At 47.5% G+C, this 19,628-nt stretch overlaps 1 protein-coding gene across 1 annotated transcript in view; it reads left to right on the top strand.

Moving 5' to 3' along the window:
* The window catches only part of enox1 (ecto-NOX disulfide-thiol exchanger 1), a 264,276-nt gene extending 248,008 nt beyond the window's left edge, over positions 1-16,268 (top strand). Inside the window, exons 12-13 of the mRNA XM_078231954.1 lie at positions 11,346-11,431; positions 15,376-16,268. Coding sequence (XP_078088080.1) covers positions 11,346-11,431; positions 15,376-15,513 — 224 coding nt within the window. The 3' untranslated portion in view covers positions 15,514-16,268. The remainder of the gene's footprint in view (positions 1-11,345; positions 11,432-15,375) is intronic.
* Positions 16,269-19,628: the final 3,360 nt, after the last annotated feature.

Genomic DNA, 19,628 nt, shown 5'->3' on the forward strand with positions numbered 1-19,628 from the left:
TGGGACCAGTACCAATGGGTAGAGCGTACATTGCACAGCCCACAGCCACTGCTCATTGATGCCTGTAAATTGTGTCTGGACCGTACAAACATATGGCATTGGACATTTCCATCAAGTGGGATTGCTGGCTGCAAGTGAAGCTGGTCTCATCATCCATCCACTTCCTACAATTCTGTTAGCTTTAGGATAGTGATGGAAAAGGATGAGTGGTGTCCCAAGGGTAAGGTGTTGGATTGGGGGAAGGCTAACTTTATTGGGATCAGGCAGAAATTGGCAGCTCTTGATTGGGAGAGGCTGTTTGAGGGTAAATCCACATCTGGTATGTGGCAGTCTTTTAAGGAACAGTTGTTAGGGCTGCAGGATAGGCATGTGCCTGTAAAAAAGAAGGATAGGAAGGGTAGGATTAGAGAACCGTGGATAACCAGGGAAATTGAGGGACTGGTCAAAAGGAAAAGAGAGGCGTATGTTAGGTCCAAGCAGCTAAAAACGGAGGGAGCTCTGGAGGAGTACAATGAAAGTAGGAAAATACTCAAACGGGGAATTAGAAGAGCAAAAAGGGGTCACGAAATGTTCTTGGCAGACAGGATTAAGGAGAATCCCAAGGCATTTTATTCATACGTTAGGAACAAAAGGGTTGTTAGGGAAAAAATCGGACCTCTCAGGGACAAAAGTGGGGACTTATGCTTGGAGCCCAAAGAAGTAGGGGAGATCCTAAATGAATACTTTGCGTCGGTATTCACAAAGGAGAGGGATGTGTTGACTGGGAGTGTCTCGGAGGGGAGTGTTGAACCGTTGGAGAAAATTTCCATTACAAAGGAGGAAGTGTTAGGTTTGTTAGAGAATATAAAGACTGACAAATCCCCAGGGCCTGATGGAATCTATCCAAGGCTGCTCAGGGAGACGAGAGGTGAAATCGTTGGGCCTCTGACGCAAATCTTTGTCTCGTCACTGGACACAGGTGAGGTCCCAGAGGATTGGAGGATAGCCAATGTGGTCCCGTTATTTAAGAAGGGTAGGAAGGATAACCCGGGTAATTATAGGCCGGTGAGCTTGACGTCCGTGGTGGGGAAGTTGTTGGAGAAGATTCTTAGAGATAGGATGTATGCGCATTTAGAAAGGAATAAACTCATTAACGATAGTCAACATGGTTTTGTGAGAGGGAGGTCATGCCTCACTAACCTGGTGGTGTTTTTTGAAGAAGTGACCAAAATGGTTGACGAAGGAAGGGCCGTGGATGTTGTCTATATGGACTTTAGTAAAGCGTTTGACAAAGTCCCTCATGGTAGGCTGGTGAAAAAGGTTGGATCTCATGGGATAAAGGGGGAGGTGGCTAGATGGGTGGAGAACTGGCTTGGTCATAGAAGACAGAGGGTGGTAGTGGAAGGGTCTTTTTCCGGCTGGAGGCCTGTGACTAGTGGTGTACCGAAGGGCTCTGTATTGGGACCTCTGCTGTTTGTGATTTATATAAATGATCTGGAAGAAGGAGTAACTGGGGTGATCAGTAAGTTTGCGGACGACACAAAACTGGCAGGACTTGCAGATAGTGAGGAACATTGTCAGAGGCTACAGAAGGATATAGATAGGCTGGAAATTTGGGCAAGGAAATGGCAGATGGAGTTCAATCCTGATAAATGCGAAGTGATGCATTTTGGTGGGAATAATGTAGGGAGGAGCTACACGATAAATGGAAGAACCATAAAGGGTGTAGAGACGCAGAGGGACCTGGGTGTGCAAGTCCACAGATCTTTGAAGGTGACGTCACAGGTGGAGAAGGTGGTGAAGAAGGCATATGGCATGCTTGCCTTTATAGGACGGGGCATAGAGTATAAGAGTTGGGGTCTGATGTTGCAGATGTATAGAACGTTGGTTCGGCCGCATTTGGAATACTGCGTCCAGTTCTGGTCGCCACACTACCAGAAGGACGTGGAGGCTTTGGAGAGAGTACAGAGGAGGTTTACCAGGATGTTGCCTGGTATGGAGGGGCTTGGTTATGAGGAGAGATTGGGGAAACTGGGGTTGTTCTCCTTGGAAAGACGGAGGATGAGGGGAGACTTAATAGGGGTGTATAAAATGATGAAAGGCATAGATAGGGTGAACGGTGGGAAGCTTTTCCCCGGGTCGGTGGTGACGTTCACGAGGGGTCATAGGTTCAAGGTGAAGGGGGGGAGGTTTAACACAGATATCAGAAGGACATATTTTACACAGAGGGTCGTGGGGGCCTGGAATGTGTTGCCGGGCAAGGTGGTGGAGGCGGACACACTGGGAACGTTTAAGACTTATCTAGACAGCTATATGAACGGAGTGGGAATGGAGGGATACAAAAGAGTGGTCTAGTTTGGACCAGGGAGCGGCGCGGGCTAATTGTTCCTTGTTTCTCGTTTCAAGGCTTCATTCTATGATCATCTTGCTGGTGCCAGTACAGAGCGAGACTGCGGATAGTTGGGAACCTGTCTCGGGGGCAGGGAATTCATATGGTGTTCGTGGAAGTGGAAATGACTAGGGTTGGGAAGCATTTTCCGATCGGGGCCATTGTGATCTCCTGGACTCGTTTCGATCGCCTCAGGGGGTCGGAGAGGAATTTCCCAGATTTTTTTTCCCCATATTGGCCCTGGGGTTTTTCACTCTGGGTTTTCGCCTCTCCCTGGAGATCACATGGTCTGGAATGGGGGGGTGGGGGTGAGTTAATAGGTTGTAATGAACAAAGCATCGTAGCTGTGAGGGACAGCTCGGTGGATAGGATATTGGTATGTAGATAGGCTGGAAAATTGGGCGGGGATCCTGGTTTCAGGATTCAATCCTGGACCGGGGAGCGGCGCGGGCTTGGAGGGCCGAAGGGCCTGTTCCTGTGCTGTATTGTTCTTTGTTCTTTGTACTCTGGCTGGCGTTCCGTGGGCAGGTAACCAGCACGCTGACTTTCAGGACATCAGTCTTCTGGGCTGGAGGGTGAGGTTGGTGTGCTTCTTCCAGCCATTCCTTGGGTAGAGCACATGCCGGTGGGCCCGGACTCTCCAAATAAGAGCCTTGAGGGCCTTTATTTTTACGGGATGTGGGCGTCGCTGGATAGGCCAGCATTTCCAAGCCAATCTCTAACCGTCCCCGAGAAGGTGCTGGTGAGCTGCCTTCTTGAATCACTGCAATTCCTGAGGTGTAGGTACACCCACAGTGCTGTTAGGGAGGATTTTAACTGGGCTCCAAGCGTAGAATCTGGCGCAGGATCCCACTGTTCTGGCCAACGGGAAAGGTTCCGCCCATCACTACACTTAGTCTTGGAAAATGGAGAATTCCGCCCCATGTTTCCCTGGCTGGAGAGACTCGGATTTGAGGACAGAGCCTCAGGATGAAGGCGAGGCCATTTAGCACTGAGATGGAGCGACATTGCGTGAATCTTCAGAATTCTCCACTGCGGAGGACTGTAAATCCTAAGCAATGATCTTATTGAGAGGCAAAGCAAGTTGTAGAGGCAGTCTGCTCTGTTCCTGTTCCCGTTCCTCATGTTCTTAGAAAATCCTTCCGGCTACTTGACATCCTGGCTGAACTGGTGGGTGGAGGGGGAGTAGGAAGGGAAAGCGGGTGTGGGGGTTCATATATTGGGGCCTTCCACACATCAAATCCTTTTTGTAAGGCACAGGTTTTCAATGGCTTTGCACATGAAGCACGGACGAATCCTCACTTCTTGGCCACTCACTGTTGACAGGCTGCCTGATCTCTTTGGACTAGAATGTCATTTTTTTCTGGCTCCAGTGCTTTGGTTTTCCCTTGCTGCATTTTTAACTGTTCATGTTAAATGGCAACACATGGAAGTCAAATTGAGGTGGGTGTTAGTCGGGCAGTAAGTTGGGTCATCTGCTGTGGAACGTGTCCCCCTCTGTTGTACCCAGCAGTCACATTATACAAACCACCCACTGCGGTTACCAGACAGTCCGTGCACATCGGGGCAGGAGGAGGCTATTCAGCCCCTCGAGCGTGCTCCAGCATTCTGTCAGATGGTGGCAGATCTTTACATCAATCCCCATTTACCCACAGCAATCAATAGCCTATGGATCTGACTCTTGACAGCTCCAACTAGCTCAGCATTCACTGCTTTAAGATTGAGAAGACATCTTTGACAAACACAATCATTATGTCACTATTTAATTGCTGCACTGAGTAAATGCGCGGTTCAAGAAGTCAGTGTTTATTTAATTAATGAGCTGATGAGTAAATAAGTGTTTATGTTCGTGCTGCTCTTTACTATTTATCTCAGTTGGACCAGCAGAGGTACACCCTTGCTAATTCCATCTGCTGCAATTCAGATGTTATTCAGTGTTGGCGATGAAAAACTAATTGTACTCCAGGCACACACAATCAAACCCTGCCCTTGATCTCTGTATCGGTCACTATGAGCGGTAACCATGGAAACTCTTCAGCACTCCATTAGTGGTTATTTGACCTCCACAAACCTCTGTATCTTAAAAGAAATGTGGGGGATTGTGGACCCAGTTCAACAAAAGGTTCAATGACTTTTCACGTTCTGGCAAGGTGAATGGTTTGGCTTGTAGGCACAGAGGTCAAAGGTAAGGCATAGATCAGGATGCTGTCAGTTAAATGTGAGATCTGGCACATACAATCCTCAGTGCTGAAGCAGGCGATGAGGTAATTTAGCTCATCGAGCTGTTCACAAAACAGAAGTGAATAGGCAGCATGATGCACAGACACATTGAGGGGCATTATCTCTACATGTCACCTAAATTCATGCTGTGGTTCAGAATAAAAAGGGCAAAGAACGTCAAAGAGATGGGCCCGACTGGGGGTGGGGAGGGGGGCCTGGACTGGGGGTGGGGGGGGGGCCTGGACTGGACTGGGGGTGGGGGGGCCTGGACTGGGGGTTGGGGGGGAGGGGCCTGGACTGGGGGTTGGGGGGGGAGGGGCCTGGACTGAGTGTGGGGGGGGGAGGGGCCTGGACTGAGTGTGGGGGGGGGAGGGGCCTGGACTGGGGGTGGGGGGAGGGGCCTGGACTGGGGGTGGGGGGTGGGGAGAGGGGCCTGGACTGGAGGTGGGGGGTGGATGGAGGGGCCTGGACTGGGGGTGGGGGGAGGGGCCTGGACTGGGCCTGGACTGGGGGTGGGGGGAGGGGCCTGGACTGGGGGTGGGGGGAGGGGCCTGGACTGGGGGTGGGGGGTGGGGAGAGGGGCCTGGACTGGAGGTGGGGGGTGGATGGAGGGGCCTGGACTGGGGGTGGGGGGAGGGGCCTGGACTGGGGGTGGGGGGGTGGGGGGAGGGGCCTGGACTGGGGGTGGGGGGCTGGGGGAGGGGCCTGGACTGGGGGTGGGGGGCTGGGGGAGGGGCCTGGACTGGGGGTGGGGGGGTGGGGGAGGGGCCTGGACTGGGGATGGGGGGGGTGGGGGTGGGGGAGGGGCCTGGACTGGGGATGGGGGGGTGGGGGTGGGGGAGGGGCCTGGACTGGGGATGGGGGGGTGGGGGTGGGGGTGGGGGAGGGGGAGGGCCTGGACTGGGGGTGGGTGGGGGGGGCCTGGACTGGGGGTGGGTGGGGGGGGCCTGGACTGGGGGTGGGGGCCAACCTGAGGCCCATTTGGCCCATGGAACAAAGAACAAAGAAAATTATAGCACAGGAACAGGCCCTTCGGCCCTCCAAGCCTGCACCGACCATACTGTCTGACTGAAATAAAACCCCCTACTCTTCCAGGGACCATATCCCTCTATTCCCATCCTATTCATGTATTTGTCCAGATGCCCCTTAAAAGTCACTGTCGTATCTGCTTCCACTACTTCCCCCGGCAGCGAGTTCCAGGTGTAAAAAAACCTGCCTCGTGCATCTCCTTTAAACCTTGCCCCTCGCACCTTAAACCTATGCCCCCTAGTAATTGACTCTTCCACCCTGGGAAAAAGCTTCTGACTATCCACTCTGTCCATGCCTCTCATAATCTTATAGACTTCTATCAGGTCGCTCCTCGACCTCTGTCATTCCAGTGAGAACAAACCAAGTTTCTCCAACCTCTCCTCATAGCTAATGCCCTCCATACCAGGCAACATCCTGGTAAATCTTTTCTGTACCCTCTCCAAAGCCTCCACATCCTTCTGTTAGTGCAGCGACCAGAATTGAACACTATATTCCAAGTGTGGCCTAAATAAGGTTCTATAAAGCTGCAACATGACTTGCCAATTTTTAAACTCAGTACCCCGGCCGATGAAGGCAAGCATGCCGTATGCCTTCTTGACTACCTTCTCCGCCTGTGTAGCCACTTTCAGTGACCTGTGTACCTGTACACCCAGATCCCTCTGCCTCTTAAGGGTTCTATATACTATTTATTTCCTACCTGTATTAGATCTTCCAAAATACATTACTTCACATTTGTCCGGATTAAGCTCCATCCGCCATCTCTCCACCCAAGTCTCCAACCGATCTCTATCCTGCTGTATCCTCTGATGGTCCTCATTGCTATCCACAAATCCACCAATCTCTGTGGAGTAGTCAGCCCTGGAGGTCACCAGGGTGTCGGAGCAGCTAGCTGTTGGTGATGGTGATAAAGGAGGGGTGGAGATGGTCTTGGCACATGGTGGCAATGGTGGAGGTCATGCAGTCACCTCACTGAGTACAATGGAATGCTGGCATAAAAGAGAGCGCAACAGTGGGTGCGAGTCGTGGGGCAGTGTGAGTATGGTTAAGGCAGTGGCATGCAACAGAGCGTGCTTTCACTTTGAGGAGGATAACTGAATCTCTCATTTTGTATCTCCCCGCCCTAGATCCACATCAGCCCTTGGACATCAGGAGGTGGAAGAGATGTCCGAGGATGATGGAGAGGGTAGCTGCAGTTTGAATGTGACTGATTGATGCCCTTCAGGGGGAGGGACAGGCCTTTGAGAGACTGCTGTTAAGATACAAGGATCTCGAAGTGGAGGAAAGTCACCGGTGCAGTTGTTATATTGGAGGACCTTGTGAAAACCTATTCTGAAGGATCCATCTGGCAAGGACCCCCCGCCCCCAGCAAGGACCCCCCAGCCCCACCTCCCTGGCACCTTCCTGCACAGCACCAGCCCTGGATGGAAGTCCTTGCCTGCCTCTGCCACTGGTATTGGACATGGGCTCCTCCTCCATCATCATCATCTTCAATTTTCCCCAGAGGTTTGAGTTCTGCCCATGGCCTCACCAAATCTAGCTGAAGGCCTCTCTGTGACACAGCTTTGCAGCAGCTAGTCTTGAAGCCCAGATTGGAGAGCCCCTCCGAGTGATCGAGGCATCCGAATATCATGTTTAAAATGCCAATGGCCCTCCCAATGGTGACAATATTGCTGATCACGTACTTTTGTTCTGTCTCAGATTGAGAGTTTCAAAAGGGGGTCACCAGGCCTGGTCCCCGAGGAGCACCCCCCCCCCCCCCCTCCCCGGCTCTGTGTGGGTGACTGGGGAGAAGGGAGTTCCTCACTATAAAGGACCAGCTGCCTATTCATGTGGACTCGTCAACATTAAGGGCATTTAAAGGGTCATTGGATAAACATATGGATGATATTGGAATAGTGTAGGTTAGATGGGCTTCAGATTGGTTTCACTGGTCGGCGCAACATCGAGGGCCGAAGGGCCTGTACTGCGCTGTAATGTTCTATGTTCTAAGCTGAAGGTTAGCGTCTTTGAAAACAGCTGAATAAAACGCATGTTGTCGATGCTCTCCTTGCTCATAAAGACAGAAATCTTCTGCAGCATATCTCTTTAATTCAATATTCAAATCAGGGACTTTGTCAGGTGCACTGAAGCTCTCTGATATTTATTGTATAAATATATCAGCAGGAAGACATTTAGTTGAGTGCATTCAATCTTGATGCAAATAACTATTGATCCATTCACAAGGACTCGGGCTGAGGAGATAATCTGATCACTGCTGTGAGGCCAGCGCAGTGAAATGACAAGGTGAGAGATGTGATTCGAACTTTTAAAATAATGAAGGATTAGATCAAATCGGAATTGCTCATTTATTTAGCGCAAGGACAAAAGGACACAGTCGGAATATGAGCAGCAATCCAGCCTGTGATACTGAAGCATTCCTCACCTGGTGCGACAGTGTGAGTGTGTCCATTACAGGAATACACCTATTCCTCTGTCATTATTAACAGCTTGTAACATGTCACTCAAGGTTTCAATTTGATTAAAGGACTGAAGTTACACCTCTCGAAACATACCTAAAAGTATAAAACTGCTTACGTTCCGGGTCCATAAAATTGCCATGAAGCAACTTTTGATTCGAGAAAGAAAGATTTGCATTTAGATGATGCTTTTCCCGATTTCAGGATATCCCACAGTGCTTTCCAGACAAATGAGTGCTTTCTGAAGTTTAGTCATTGTTGTAATATCAGGAAAAGCACCAGCCAATGTAATGATAGAAACTCAAGTATTAGGAGCAGAATTAGGCCATTCAGCCCCTCGAGTTTGCTCCTCCACTCAGTAATATCATGGCTGATCTGAATGCTCCCTTAACTCCACTTTCTTGTCTTTCCCCCATAACCCTTGACTCCCTTGTCGATCAAAAATATGTCTAACTCAGCCCTGAATAAATTCAGTGACCCAGTCTCAAATGCTCTCTATGGAAGAGAAGCTCAAGGTCTAATGACCCTCTGAGAGAAAAAAAAAACATTCCCCTCATCTCCATCTTAAATGGGAGACTCCTTATTTTTAAATTATGTCCCTTGGTTCTAGTCTATCCAACATGGGGAAACATTCTTTCAGCATCCGCCATGTTAAGTCCCCCCAGTCTTATATGTTTCAATAAGATCACCTCTCGTTCTTCTAAACTCCAATGGGTACAGGCCCAACCTGTCCAACAGATCAACTCCCTCATCCCAAGAATCAGCCATCTCTGTCTGAACCGCTTCAAATACAATCATATCCTTCCTTAAATTGAGATTAAAACTGTACACAGTACTCCAGACAGAGCAATCGAACCCGGATCCCTGGCAGTATGAGACAGCAGTGTTAACCACTGTGCCAGCGTGCCGTTTATCAATTCTGATAAAGCAACACATGGCATAGTTTGAGAGCTGCAATGTCAGGGGTTCAGATGATGTTAATAAACCACTGGAAGCTGGCAGCTTGAACTCCAGCACGTGTCAGCAGCCTTTTGTTCTGTACATAGTATCCCACTTTTGCCAGTGTGGATGAATGAAGCTGAAAAGACTCGTGGCTCAGACCCTAATTCTAAGCACGGTGGAGATGTTTGGAATTCGGTTCTGCCGCAGAGATGTTCCTCGAGCTCAGTGAATTAAGTCGCTCACCTCCATCTCTTTGACTTGCAGCACCTGACTCACTCTCCCCTGAACCTGTTTGTAGGACAGTTCAAGCCAGGCCTTATTGCACCAAAATCCCCTGCCACCTCAGCTGGAATATATCCCTGCCGTTTATGCACGTTTCATTTTCCGTCTCTCCAAAGGCGAACCATGGTACCACTAGATAACAGGATGTTTGGGACAAATCATTAGCTGCTTTATTTCACGATAAGGTGAACATATATTCTCTTGGCTGAATGAGCCGAGTGACAATGATGAATTGGCTATACCATCCCACTTTGTGCTACACTTAAACTTTGCCACGCACCCTGGCTTTTTCCATCTACCTCTCCTGCTCAACTCCTGGCTTTGTTGTGAAAATCAGGTTGTTTTCTCTGGTGCCTGACAGCATACTTTATTTTCCAACCTTTTACAAGCAGAAATAGGTCAATAGCCTCCAGGCCAATGCCGCCGAAATCGCTTCAACACGTAAAGCCCTGGGATTGTTATCATCTGTACCAACAGACAGAATATCAGATCAATGCGTAGTGTGAAGGTGGCACCACCGTTAGAGTAATTATGAGTCCATGAAGCTGTAATGTTACCTCAGCTATTTTTTCTGGTTTCTAGTGCCACATACATGTGGGGAGTCACTGTTTTAATTTTAAAATGTAGCGCGTGAATATCTCTCACTTTTAAAAAAGGATGTCAAGGCTTTGGAGAGGATGCAGAAGACATTTGCCAGAACAGTGCCAGAAGTAGAAACATAGAAACTCGAAGCAGGAGTAGGCCATTTGGCCCTTCGAGCCTGTTCCGCCGTGCATTTTGATCATGGATAATCACTGAATTCAATATCCTGATCCCGCCTTCCCCCTATATCCCTTGATCCCTTTAGCCACAAGATTTTTATCTAATTTCTTCTTGAAATCACACAATGTTTTGGCTTCAACTACTTTCTGTGGTAGTGAATTCCACACATTCACTACCCTCTGGGTGAAGAAATTTCTCCTCACCTCAGTCCTAAAAGGCTTACCCCTTATCCTCAAACTATGACCCCTAGTTCTGGACTCCCCCACCATTGGGAACATTCTTTCCGAATCCACCTCTCTAACCCTGTTAGAACTTTGTACGTTTTTGTGAGATCCCCTCTCACTCTTCTAAACTCCAGTGACTATCTTCCTAACCGACTTAGTTTCTCCTCATGTGACAGATCTGCCATTCCAGGAATCAGCCTGGTAAACCTTCGCTGTACTCCCTCTACAGCAAGGACATCCTTCCTCAGATAAGGACACCAAAACTGCACACAATACTCCAGGTGTGGCCTCACCAACGCCCTATACAATTGCAGCAAAACATCCCTATCCCTATACTCAAAAGTGAGGGACTTCAGTTACGAAGGGAAGTTGCAGAAGCTGAAATTGTTCTCTCGAGTGTAGAGAAGCTTTGGGGAAGATTTCATGGAAGTGTTGAAATGATGAGAGATAGAGTAAACAGGGAGGAATTGTTTTCACTGCTAAGAGAAACGGTAACCAGATAAGAAAGATTGTAAGGTCATTTGGCAAAACAACCAGAGGGGACGTGAGGAGACATTTACTTACACAGTGTGCATTTACACAGTGAGTTATGATCAAGAGGTCTGTTGGAAAGTGGATTGAATTGTAATTTTCAAAAGGAAATTGAACACGTGCGAAAATTACATCTTTATGTGAGGGATGGGGGAGGTGAGACTATTCGGTCAGCTTTTACACAAAGTGAGCACAGAGTGGGATGTCCTCGTTGTGCGCTGTAGGATTCTAAACAAGCACAGCCCCAAGTCCTCAAAACCACTCATTCCAAATGATCATGAATCACGTCAACCAGATCCCTGAAGCCCTTTACCTCCAGCGCTTTCTGAAGCGAGAGAGAACCCTTTCATTCCTGAAGTGTCTCTGTCAGGTTGGTACATCAGTTTCACTTAGATCCATTAGTCGCTAGTCTGTGAAATTACACTGCGAGTGACTCTTAATTGACTCAGTGCCAAATGGTAAAGCTTGTTGTAAGGGAGGCCAGATTGACAACTGAAGATCTGAAAAAAAATGTCCTCTTTTCTGAAACAGGTATCATTTCAACTTTCCTTCATGTCCATCCATTCGGAGCTAACATTGAATATCTATGGTCATATCTACAGCGACTAGATGCCAAGGTAAAGTATGAGATCTAACTTTACAAATTCATGGTGGTGGGGAGCTGGGTGTGGAGATCAATAGTATTGTCCCTTCATTTGCCGAGATGCATCAGGATTGGCATCCTGGTGGGGCGGTCGAAGTTCTGGAAGAGCAGAAGCCAGCTGGGGTGACGTGAGAGATACGGTGGCTGCTGGAAATCTTAAGTAAATACAAAAAAATGCTGGAAATGTTCAGCAGGTTTGGCAGCACCTGTGGAGAGAGAGGAACAAATGGCGAGATTTTCCCAGCTGCAATGTGACCCTGGCATGGGCTTCAGTTCCAGGTCAGGAACCTGGATGCGGCCAATGCAGGACGCTGGTCACAAGCTTCCGGGAAGCAGCCAATTAAGGAATCACTTCCGAGAGCCCCGTTAATTTAAGTACAGTGGATGTACTAGGAAAGTGGGAGGCCCAATCTTTGGACCCGCGTTGATGGCTGGCTGGGACCCTGGTTGCGATAGGCAGGCAATACTAAGGCAGAAAGACAAGTCCAAGATGGATGCTCGCTCTGGTGCTTTATGCAAATTAGAGGCCCATATAAGGCTGTTGATATAGAGCAGCATCTTTATTGGAACCTCCAGCCTGGTGACAGGAGGCAGTCTCTAACAATATGGTTGGCTCCTCACTGGCTGCGGGGGTCGATGTGCTTTGGCAATGGGAAGATTCCATCTGCTTCAGAAAATGAGACTTATGTAATGTAATAGTTTGTCCGTCTTGTTGGAGCAGGCTGCAGACTGCTTTTCCCACCCACCTCTGTGAAGTGCCCCCTGGAGGCAGGAATGGGTCATCGAGCAGCTGTCCCAACACGTCTTTCCCACTATTTTCCTAACAACCCCCATCTCCAGAGGGCAGGGAAGCGTCAGACCACAGAGCTATTGGCTGGAATTCTCCGGTATTGTTCGCCACACCACCGCTGCTGGCAAGAATGGAGAATTTGACATTCAGCCATAACTCCCTTCACTGCAATGGATCAGAGAATCCCAGCCGTGGACGAAGTGGGAGAATTCTGGCCAATATTTCATTTATCTTCTGATGAAAGGGTTTTGTGCTGAAACATTAACCTTGTCTTTCTCTCTCCACAGCTACTAACTAATATTGGGTTCCCAACCCCTCCAGCTTCAACTTCTGTTTGAAGAATTATTCAATTGAATTTCAATATTCCACCTATCTGCCAAACTACTGATACTTATTTCACTTTGAATGATGAGATTTTTGGAATCCTTTCGCGAGATCTGGGCGTCACTGGCTATGCCAGCATTTATTGCCCATCCCTAGTTGCCCTTCTTAGGTGGTGGTGAACTGCCTTCTTGAACCGCTGCCATTCATGTGGTGTAGGTACACCCACAGTGCTGTTAGGGAGGGAATTCTAGGAGTTTGACCCAATTACAGTAAAGGAATGGTGATATATTCCCAAGACAGGATGGTATTTGAATTTAGAATTATTTTTTGTAATCCTGTTCTAGTTTATTTTGGCTCTGTAATAAAACTATATCTTCCTTTGAAGAGAAGTGCTGTGGCAACTTTGGTTTCAGCAGCTTGAGCAGCAAAGTGGTACTAGGGTGCTGAGGCAAGGAGCAGCAGCCCTGGTAGAATGGATTTATCGGCCTACCGCCCATTCTTAGGCCTGACTGAGCCACGCCCTTCAGCGACTGGGTCATGTTCCCGGTTCTCACCTCTGGCTTGGATACCTTAAGCAATTAAGCTTCACCTCATGAAACAAGCAGAGAGCTGGCAAGAAAGATGATTTTCACGACAAATGACCTGCATCTGATTAATTTTTAATTGACTGAGAACAAAACATCATTAGAAGAAAGAGAGATGATCCCCATGAGGAGTTGGAGAATTCTAATTGTTAGGATGCCGGATCATAATCCACAAAATATATTGTGAAGCTAGATTAGACCCCAATAATTTTTCTATTTTGACATAAATGTGAGGAAAGGATGCTTCACTCTCGGAGTAATTCCACTGACAAATGAAGGATCTTTTTATCAAAACAAGCTTTATTCATAATACAGTTTAAGTATAACTCTAACAAAATGAAACAATTTAACTCTTAATCATTGAACAATCTTTAAACATAAACATAAATAACGTTTACCTTCTAACTTATCACTATTCATTTCCAATTGAGCAATATTTCTCTTATAGACTTAAACCCCACTTTAAAAATAGTTAGCAACTCCAGGCATACTTGCTTTGTCTTGGGTGAACAGCTTTGGAGCTCTCAGAGAGATTTTGTACAGTAAGAAGTCTCACAACACCAGGTTAAAGTCCAACAGGTTTATTTGGTAGCTCGAGATTTTGTAGAGAGAGAGAGAGAGAGCTGCTTGCAGGCTGCTATCTTTAAACAGTCCTCTCCAGCAACTGAATTCAGCAAAATGTCTTCGTCAGCTGCAAACCTAGCTCCTCACATTTCTAGTATCACATGACTATATGACGATGTATACCTAACTCACCTTTCCATTACATTAATAAAGAAAGCGCCCCAAGGGTCCTCTTCTTTGGTAAACTAAACTTAAGCCTTTTGCTAAATAAACACTTACATGGCTAAAATGAGTCATTATCCTGCTTTCCAGCATCTGCTGCCTTCCCACCAGACAAACTGACTGCTTGTAGTAAATCTTAGTAGTGAATCTGTAGTGAATCTTAAAGCAGTCCCTCCTTAAACATAAAATATATTAATAGCACAGAATCATCACACAATGGCATCCCACAGTTGGTGATGAAGCTACAAGAGAGGAATGAATCTTATGAGTAGGGTCTAACCTACTGAGAATTCTATTTATATCACTAAAAAACCTGGGTGCGCCATTGAATCGATATAGCGGGGGTCCCTTTAAGAGGACCAGCTTTATACTTTAATTCAAAAGGTAATGACTTTGTGAAGGTTCATGTCAGCATAGACAATACTCCTCATCACCAACTAGGATAGATTTCAACTCTCTCCCCAAGGACTTAGCCCCAAATTGGAAGTCCCAGTTTTGTCTGACAAAGTCACCTGTCACAGGCCCAGAGATGAGGCTGTCTGTCCTAGAGTTAATAGACTAATTTACAGACTTCAGCATGTACAAATACTCACTGACACACGCTTCAACAGATGTACAGATATTACAAATGCTAGCATTGAATACTGAGAATCGGGCACAGCCCTGCTCAGATGTAGTATTCTTTATGTCACACATGGTTCTATAAGTCCATGAACTTATTATTTTGCTACACTGGAGGTTACGGCACCCAATCACATTAACATCAACATTCGGGCAGCAAGGTGGCACAGCGATTAGCACTTCTGCTTCACAGCATTAGGGACCCGGGTTCAATTCCCAGCTTGAGTCACTGTCTGTGTGGAGTCTGCATGTTCTCCCCGTGTCTGCGTGGGTTTCCTCCGGGTGCTCCAGTTTCCTCCCACAGTCTGAAAGACGTGCTGGTTAGGTGCATTGGCCATGCTAAATTCTCCCTCAGTGTACCCGAACAGGGGCCAGAGTGTGGCGACTAGGGATTTTCACAGTAACTTCATTGCAGTGTTAATGTAAGCCTACTTGTGATGCTAATAAATAAACTTTGAACTTTTAAACTTTGAGTTCAATCCTGCCTCATTGACAAGTCCACCATTTTAAAACATGCACCCTGATGGTAAACAGGTTTCTCAGTGAGTGTGTGGTAGCAAAGAGTGTGGTGAATGAAGAGGCAGAACTCTCTTGTATTCCGAAACTGCTCCATGCTACACAGGACGGGGGCAATTTGGGGGCTGGGAGGGGAGGAATGTTGATACACAAACAAGGAGCTCTGTGCTTTGGTTAGCATGGCCAGATTGCACAATGGGAGTGATGATGCAAGCGAGTGTGTGCAAGATTCCTTCAATGTTGACTGCCGGGAAGTTCCACTCATTAACCCTCTGGCCCGGATTGTTTCCCTTGTAGATATCTTCAGGGGAAATCGAGATGCTGCTCGTCCAGCTACCGCACATGTTTAAACAAGAATTCACGGGTGTTGGAGCCACACTGGAGAAAAGGTGGAAATTCTGCGCTTTTGAAGGAATTAAAACCGTCAGCCAATGAGCCTGAAACGATGCTTTGCAAAAGAGAAAAATAGATTATATTGCATTTCAGGTTTATGCGTCAGTGAGTGTGAAATCTGGTAATTATGAAGAGGATTAAAGGCTGCAGAGCCATCCAAGCTTGAGGTTTAATTACTGCATCTGTTCTATCTCTGATGACTAAAAATCTATCTGTACCCTGGTTACTGACCTGTGTCAGAATATGATGATTCTACTCAGTGCTTCATAAGAAAGTCTCATTGTCTGACTTCTTACCATAGCTGCAACTCCTCAAGAACCAGGGGGAAGGCAAGGGCACCATTCGCCAACCCACCATAACGAATACAGTTGGAATTAATTGAAATACTTGAGATTTATTGTGCCAGATCGGTGATCCAGAAAATGGATGGAAGATTCAAGCCGAGGGCTGCTAAGCCGTTCCCTCCCCCTCCTCCCCAGAGACCCGTGCGTGGCCCCACAGTGCACGGAGCACACAAAAAGGGGTAAACTTCAAGAGACAAATGGGGCCCCAGAGGGTTGTCGGATTTTCCCCAGACACAACACGGACCGAGGTCTCACTGCCCATTATCAGCTTCAACTGAAATGTGTTTGTAGTGTGCAGCTCTGATAACGAGAGAAGGGATTGTGATTCTCCTGTGTCTCCTAGTCGTGTGTGACCTTCATGTCTGCTGTGCCGCACAGACGGGAAGATCTTACTCTTGTGTAATTTAGAAATAAATTATTTTTATGAAAATTTAAATTATAACCTTTTACCTCACAGTGTGGTGATGCCGCCTTCTGTTGCACGTCAGTTTTAAATTAAATGGCGAGGCGATGGCCTGGAGGTTTTATCGACAGACTCAGCTAATGTTCTGGGGACCCGGGTTCGAATCCTGCTACGGCAGATGGTGGAATTAGAATTCAATTTTTAAAAATTGTCTGGAATTAAGAATCTACTGATGACCATGAAACCATTGTTGATTGTCAGAAAAACCCATCTGGTTTCATCAGGGAAGGAAATCTGCCGTCCTTACCCGGTCAGGCCCACATGTGATTCCAGAGCCACAGCAATGTGGTTGACTCTCAACTGCCCTCAGGCAACTAGGGATGGGCAATAAATGCTGGCCAGCCAGCGACCCCATGTCCCACAAGTGAATTTAAAAAAGTTTTCCCTTGTCAGTCAGATCTCAGGATCTTCCTCTCTGACTTCCCAGACCACACATGGAATAGGATATTATTGGGTGGATCCAAAGGTAACTAACTGTCAGCCAAAGTTTTTTGGCCTACCCGTCCCGCCCCCAATTAAGGGCCTTAGGCAAACAAGTATAGCCATTTAAGGGCCTCATCCCACTGCTGCTGGTGTCAACCAATGGCAAACGGGGTTTCACCAGGTGGAGAATCCAAAAAGCAAATCCTGGTTGGTGGAAGGGGCTTGTTCCTTCGTTCAGAGGCATTCAGTGCCTGATGAAGGAACCTGACCTCGGGAAAGGGGGGAGAGCCACAAGGTGCCGCCACACCTCTCCCCTCATCCCTGCTGCTGACCCCTCCCCGCAAACCCCAGCCTGTAACCCCCATCCCACCATAACCTGTGGCCTGCGTCTCGGCCATTCTGGTCCAGGTGGATGCACTGCCAGCAGCAGCCTCCCACTGGCACTGACAAGCAATGCAGAGCTGCCAGCCTCTGGTTGGGGGGTGAGGAGGGGGGGGGGGGGGGGGGGTCAGGCTTCTGACCCCTGTTGTCTAACTTAAGCAGCTGGCAGGCAGTTAATTTGGCGGGCCTTCCCAAAAGGAGGCAACACAGGGCTCTCACCAGCTCTCCAATCGGCAGGCAAGACTCCCAATACCAACATTAAATGCCACCCAGAGAGAGAGAAACCAAGGGTCCATAGACATGAATATGGGAGGGGTGCTGTTGTTCGACTTCTTTCCACATCAACACTAGGTCTGGTTTGACCCAATCTGTAATTCATTTTCTACTGCTGTCTGATTGTCTCTGGGGCATTCCATGTCTTGCGTGCTCTCTCTTCCTCTCACACATTCTTGAAGCTAAAATTGCATTTTCGTTTTACATTTAAAAATGTGTTTAGGCGGCCATGCCCAAAAGTGCCTTTGGAAATGCTCTTCAAGATTCAGGAGTGGACTATTCCTTTCTCGGTATGATATATTCCACTTGGACCTCCAGGGAGGTGTTAACAAAGTGGGGAGCAGCCCTCCACAACTCATACCTCCAGTCTATCCAGCAACCTTCTGCCAGAATCGCACATCAGAGGAAGTGCAGCCAGTTGTGGGGCCACAAAGCCTGCGATGGGGGTCACAGACATGCCAATAGGATCTTGTAAAATAGTGATACAAAAGCAAAACACCGCAGATGTCGCAAATTTGAAATAAAAACAGAAAGTGCTGGAAAAACTCAACAGGCCTGGCAGTATCTGTGGAGAGAGAAACAGAATTAATGTTTGGAGTCTGTATGAATTCTTCAGAGCTAAAAGGAAGAGTCATACATTAACTGCTTCTCTCCACAGATGCTGCCTGACCTGCTGAGTTTTTCCAGCATTTATTTTTATTATTGTATAACCTGGTGAACCTGTGTCCTTCTCTTAAATGCAACAAAGGTTCACCAGCTTGTTTCGGGGATGGCGGAGAGATTGGGTAAATTGGGCCTGTATTCTCTACAGTTTCGAAGAATGAGAGGTAATCTCATTGATTTTGATTTTATTTTTGTCACATGTATTAACAAACTGTGAAAAGTATTGTTTCTTGCGCGCTATACAGACAAAGCATACCGTTCATAGATAAGGAAAGGAGAGGGTGCAGAATATAGTCTTACGGTCATAGCTAGGGTATAGAGAAAGATCAACTGAGTGGCAGCAGGGAAGAAGCTGTTCTTGAGTCAGTTGGTACGTGACCTCAGACTTTTGTATCTTTTTCCCGATGGAAGAAAGTAGAAGAGAGAATGTCCAGGGTGCGTGGGGTCCTTAATTATGCTGGCTGCTTTCCTATAAAGTACTTAAAGAGTAGATGTAGGTAAGATGTTTCCCCTGGCTGGGGAGTCTAGAACCAGGGGGCATAATTTCAAAATAAGGGGGAAGCTGCTTAGGACCAAGATGAGGAGAAATTTCTTTACTCAGCGGGTTGTGAATCTTTGGAATTCTCTGCCCCAGAGGGTTGTGGAAGCTCAGTCACTGAGTATGTTTAGAGCAGAGATTGATAGATTTCTAAATACCAGTGGCATAACGGGATATGGGGGTAGTGTAGAAAAAGGCATGGAAGTGGCTGATCAGCCTTGATCATATTGAATTGCAGAGCAGGCTTGATGGGCTGACTGGCCGACTCCTATTTTCCAACGCTGAAGCAGTCAAAACTGTAGCTCATCTTTCTTCCCTCCCCGACGCCCAGAGTACAGACTGATCCTCCTTGTAAATTAGTTGTTGTATGGGAGCTTCGTGCCAGACAATACTGCTTCATTATTCCACATTGCTGTTCCTATCAATATGCCAAATTTGATTCTGTTCCAGCCCTCACTTAGCTGACTGACTTGTAAATGGATTTGCCTTTTATCATTAGCACCATGAGCACTACTCCAATGAGCTATTCAATATTTTGCAATTAAAAAATACCGTCATGTCCTGTGTGGGGATCTGTATTTAATGTTTCATGGTGCACAGCAGAAAATACAGGCTTAATATTAATCAAAGCTTCCTTTAACTGCCACCGGTGCTCAGTCAAGTCTTTGAAGAAATTGTAAGTGCGGTATTAAAAGTACATCAGACAAGCCTGGGGAGATATTGAAATTTCCAGAGAATTGAATCATTGATACCTATTATTAAAAGCTGATGTGGCCACAGCAAAATAATGAATTTCACGGTGGGTTAAGCTCTACATGCTGGTGTGGAAATGAGTTTACAGAGAGACAATCTGGCCCTCATTTGGAATATGGACTCTCTGAACCCCCTCCCCACCCCCCCAGCCCCCTCTCCCCCCCCCCCCCCCCCCCCCGCCTTCACCCCATTGCCCTCGTAGAGCATGGAGACAGACCCCCGCCCCCCCCCCCCCCCCCGCCTCCCACCTTCACCCCATTGCCCTCGTAGAGCATGGAGACAGACCCCCGCCCCCCCCCCTCCACCTCCCACCTTCACC

The sequence above is a fragment of the Mustelus asterias genome, chromosome 17 (assembly GCF_964213995.1).
Source record: "Mustelus asterias chromosome 17, sMusAst1.hap1.1, whole genome shotgun sequence".
Lineage (NCBI taxonomy): Eukaryota > Metazoa > Chordata > Chondrichthyes > Carcharhiniformes > Triakidae > Mustelus > Mustelus asterias.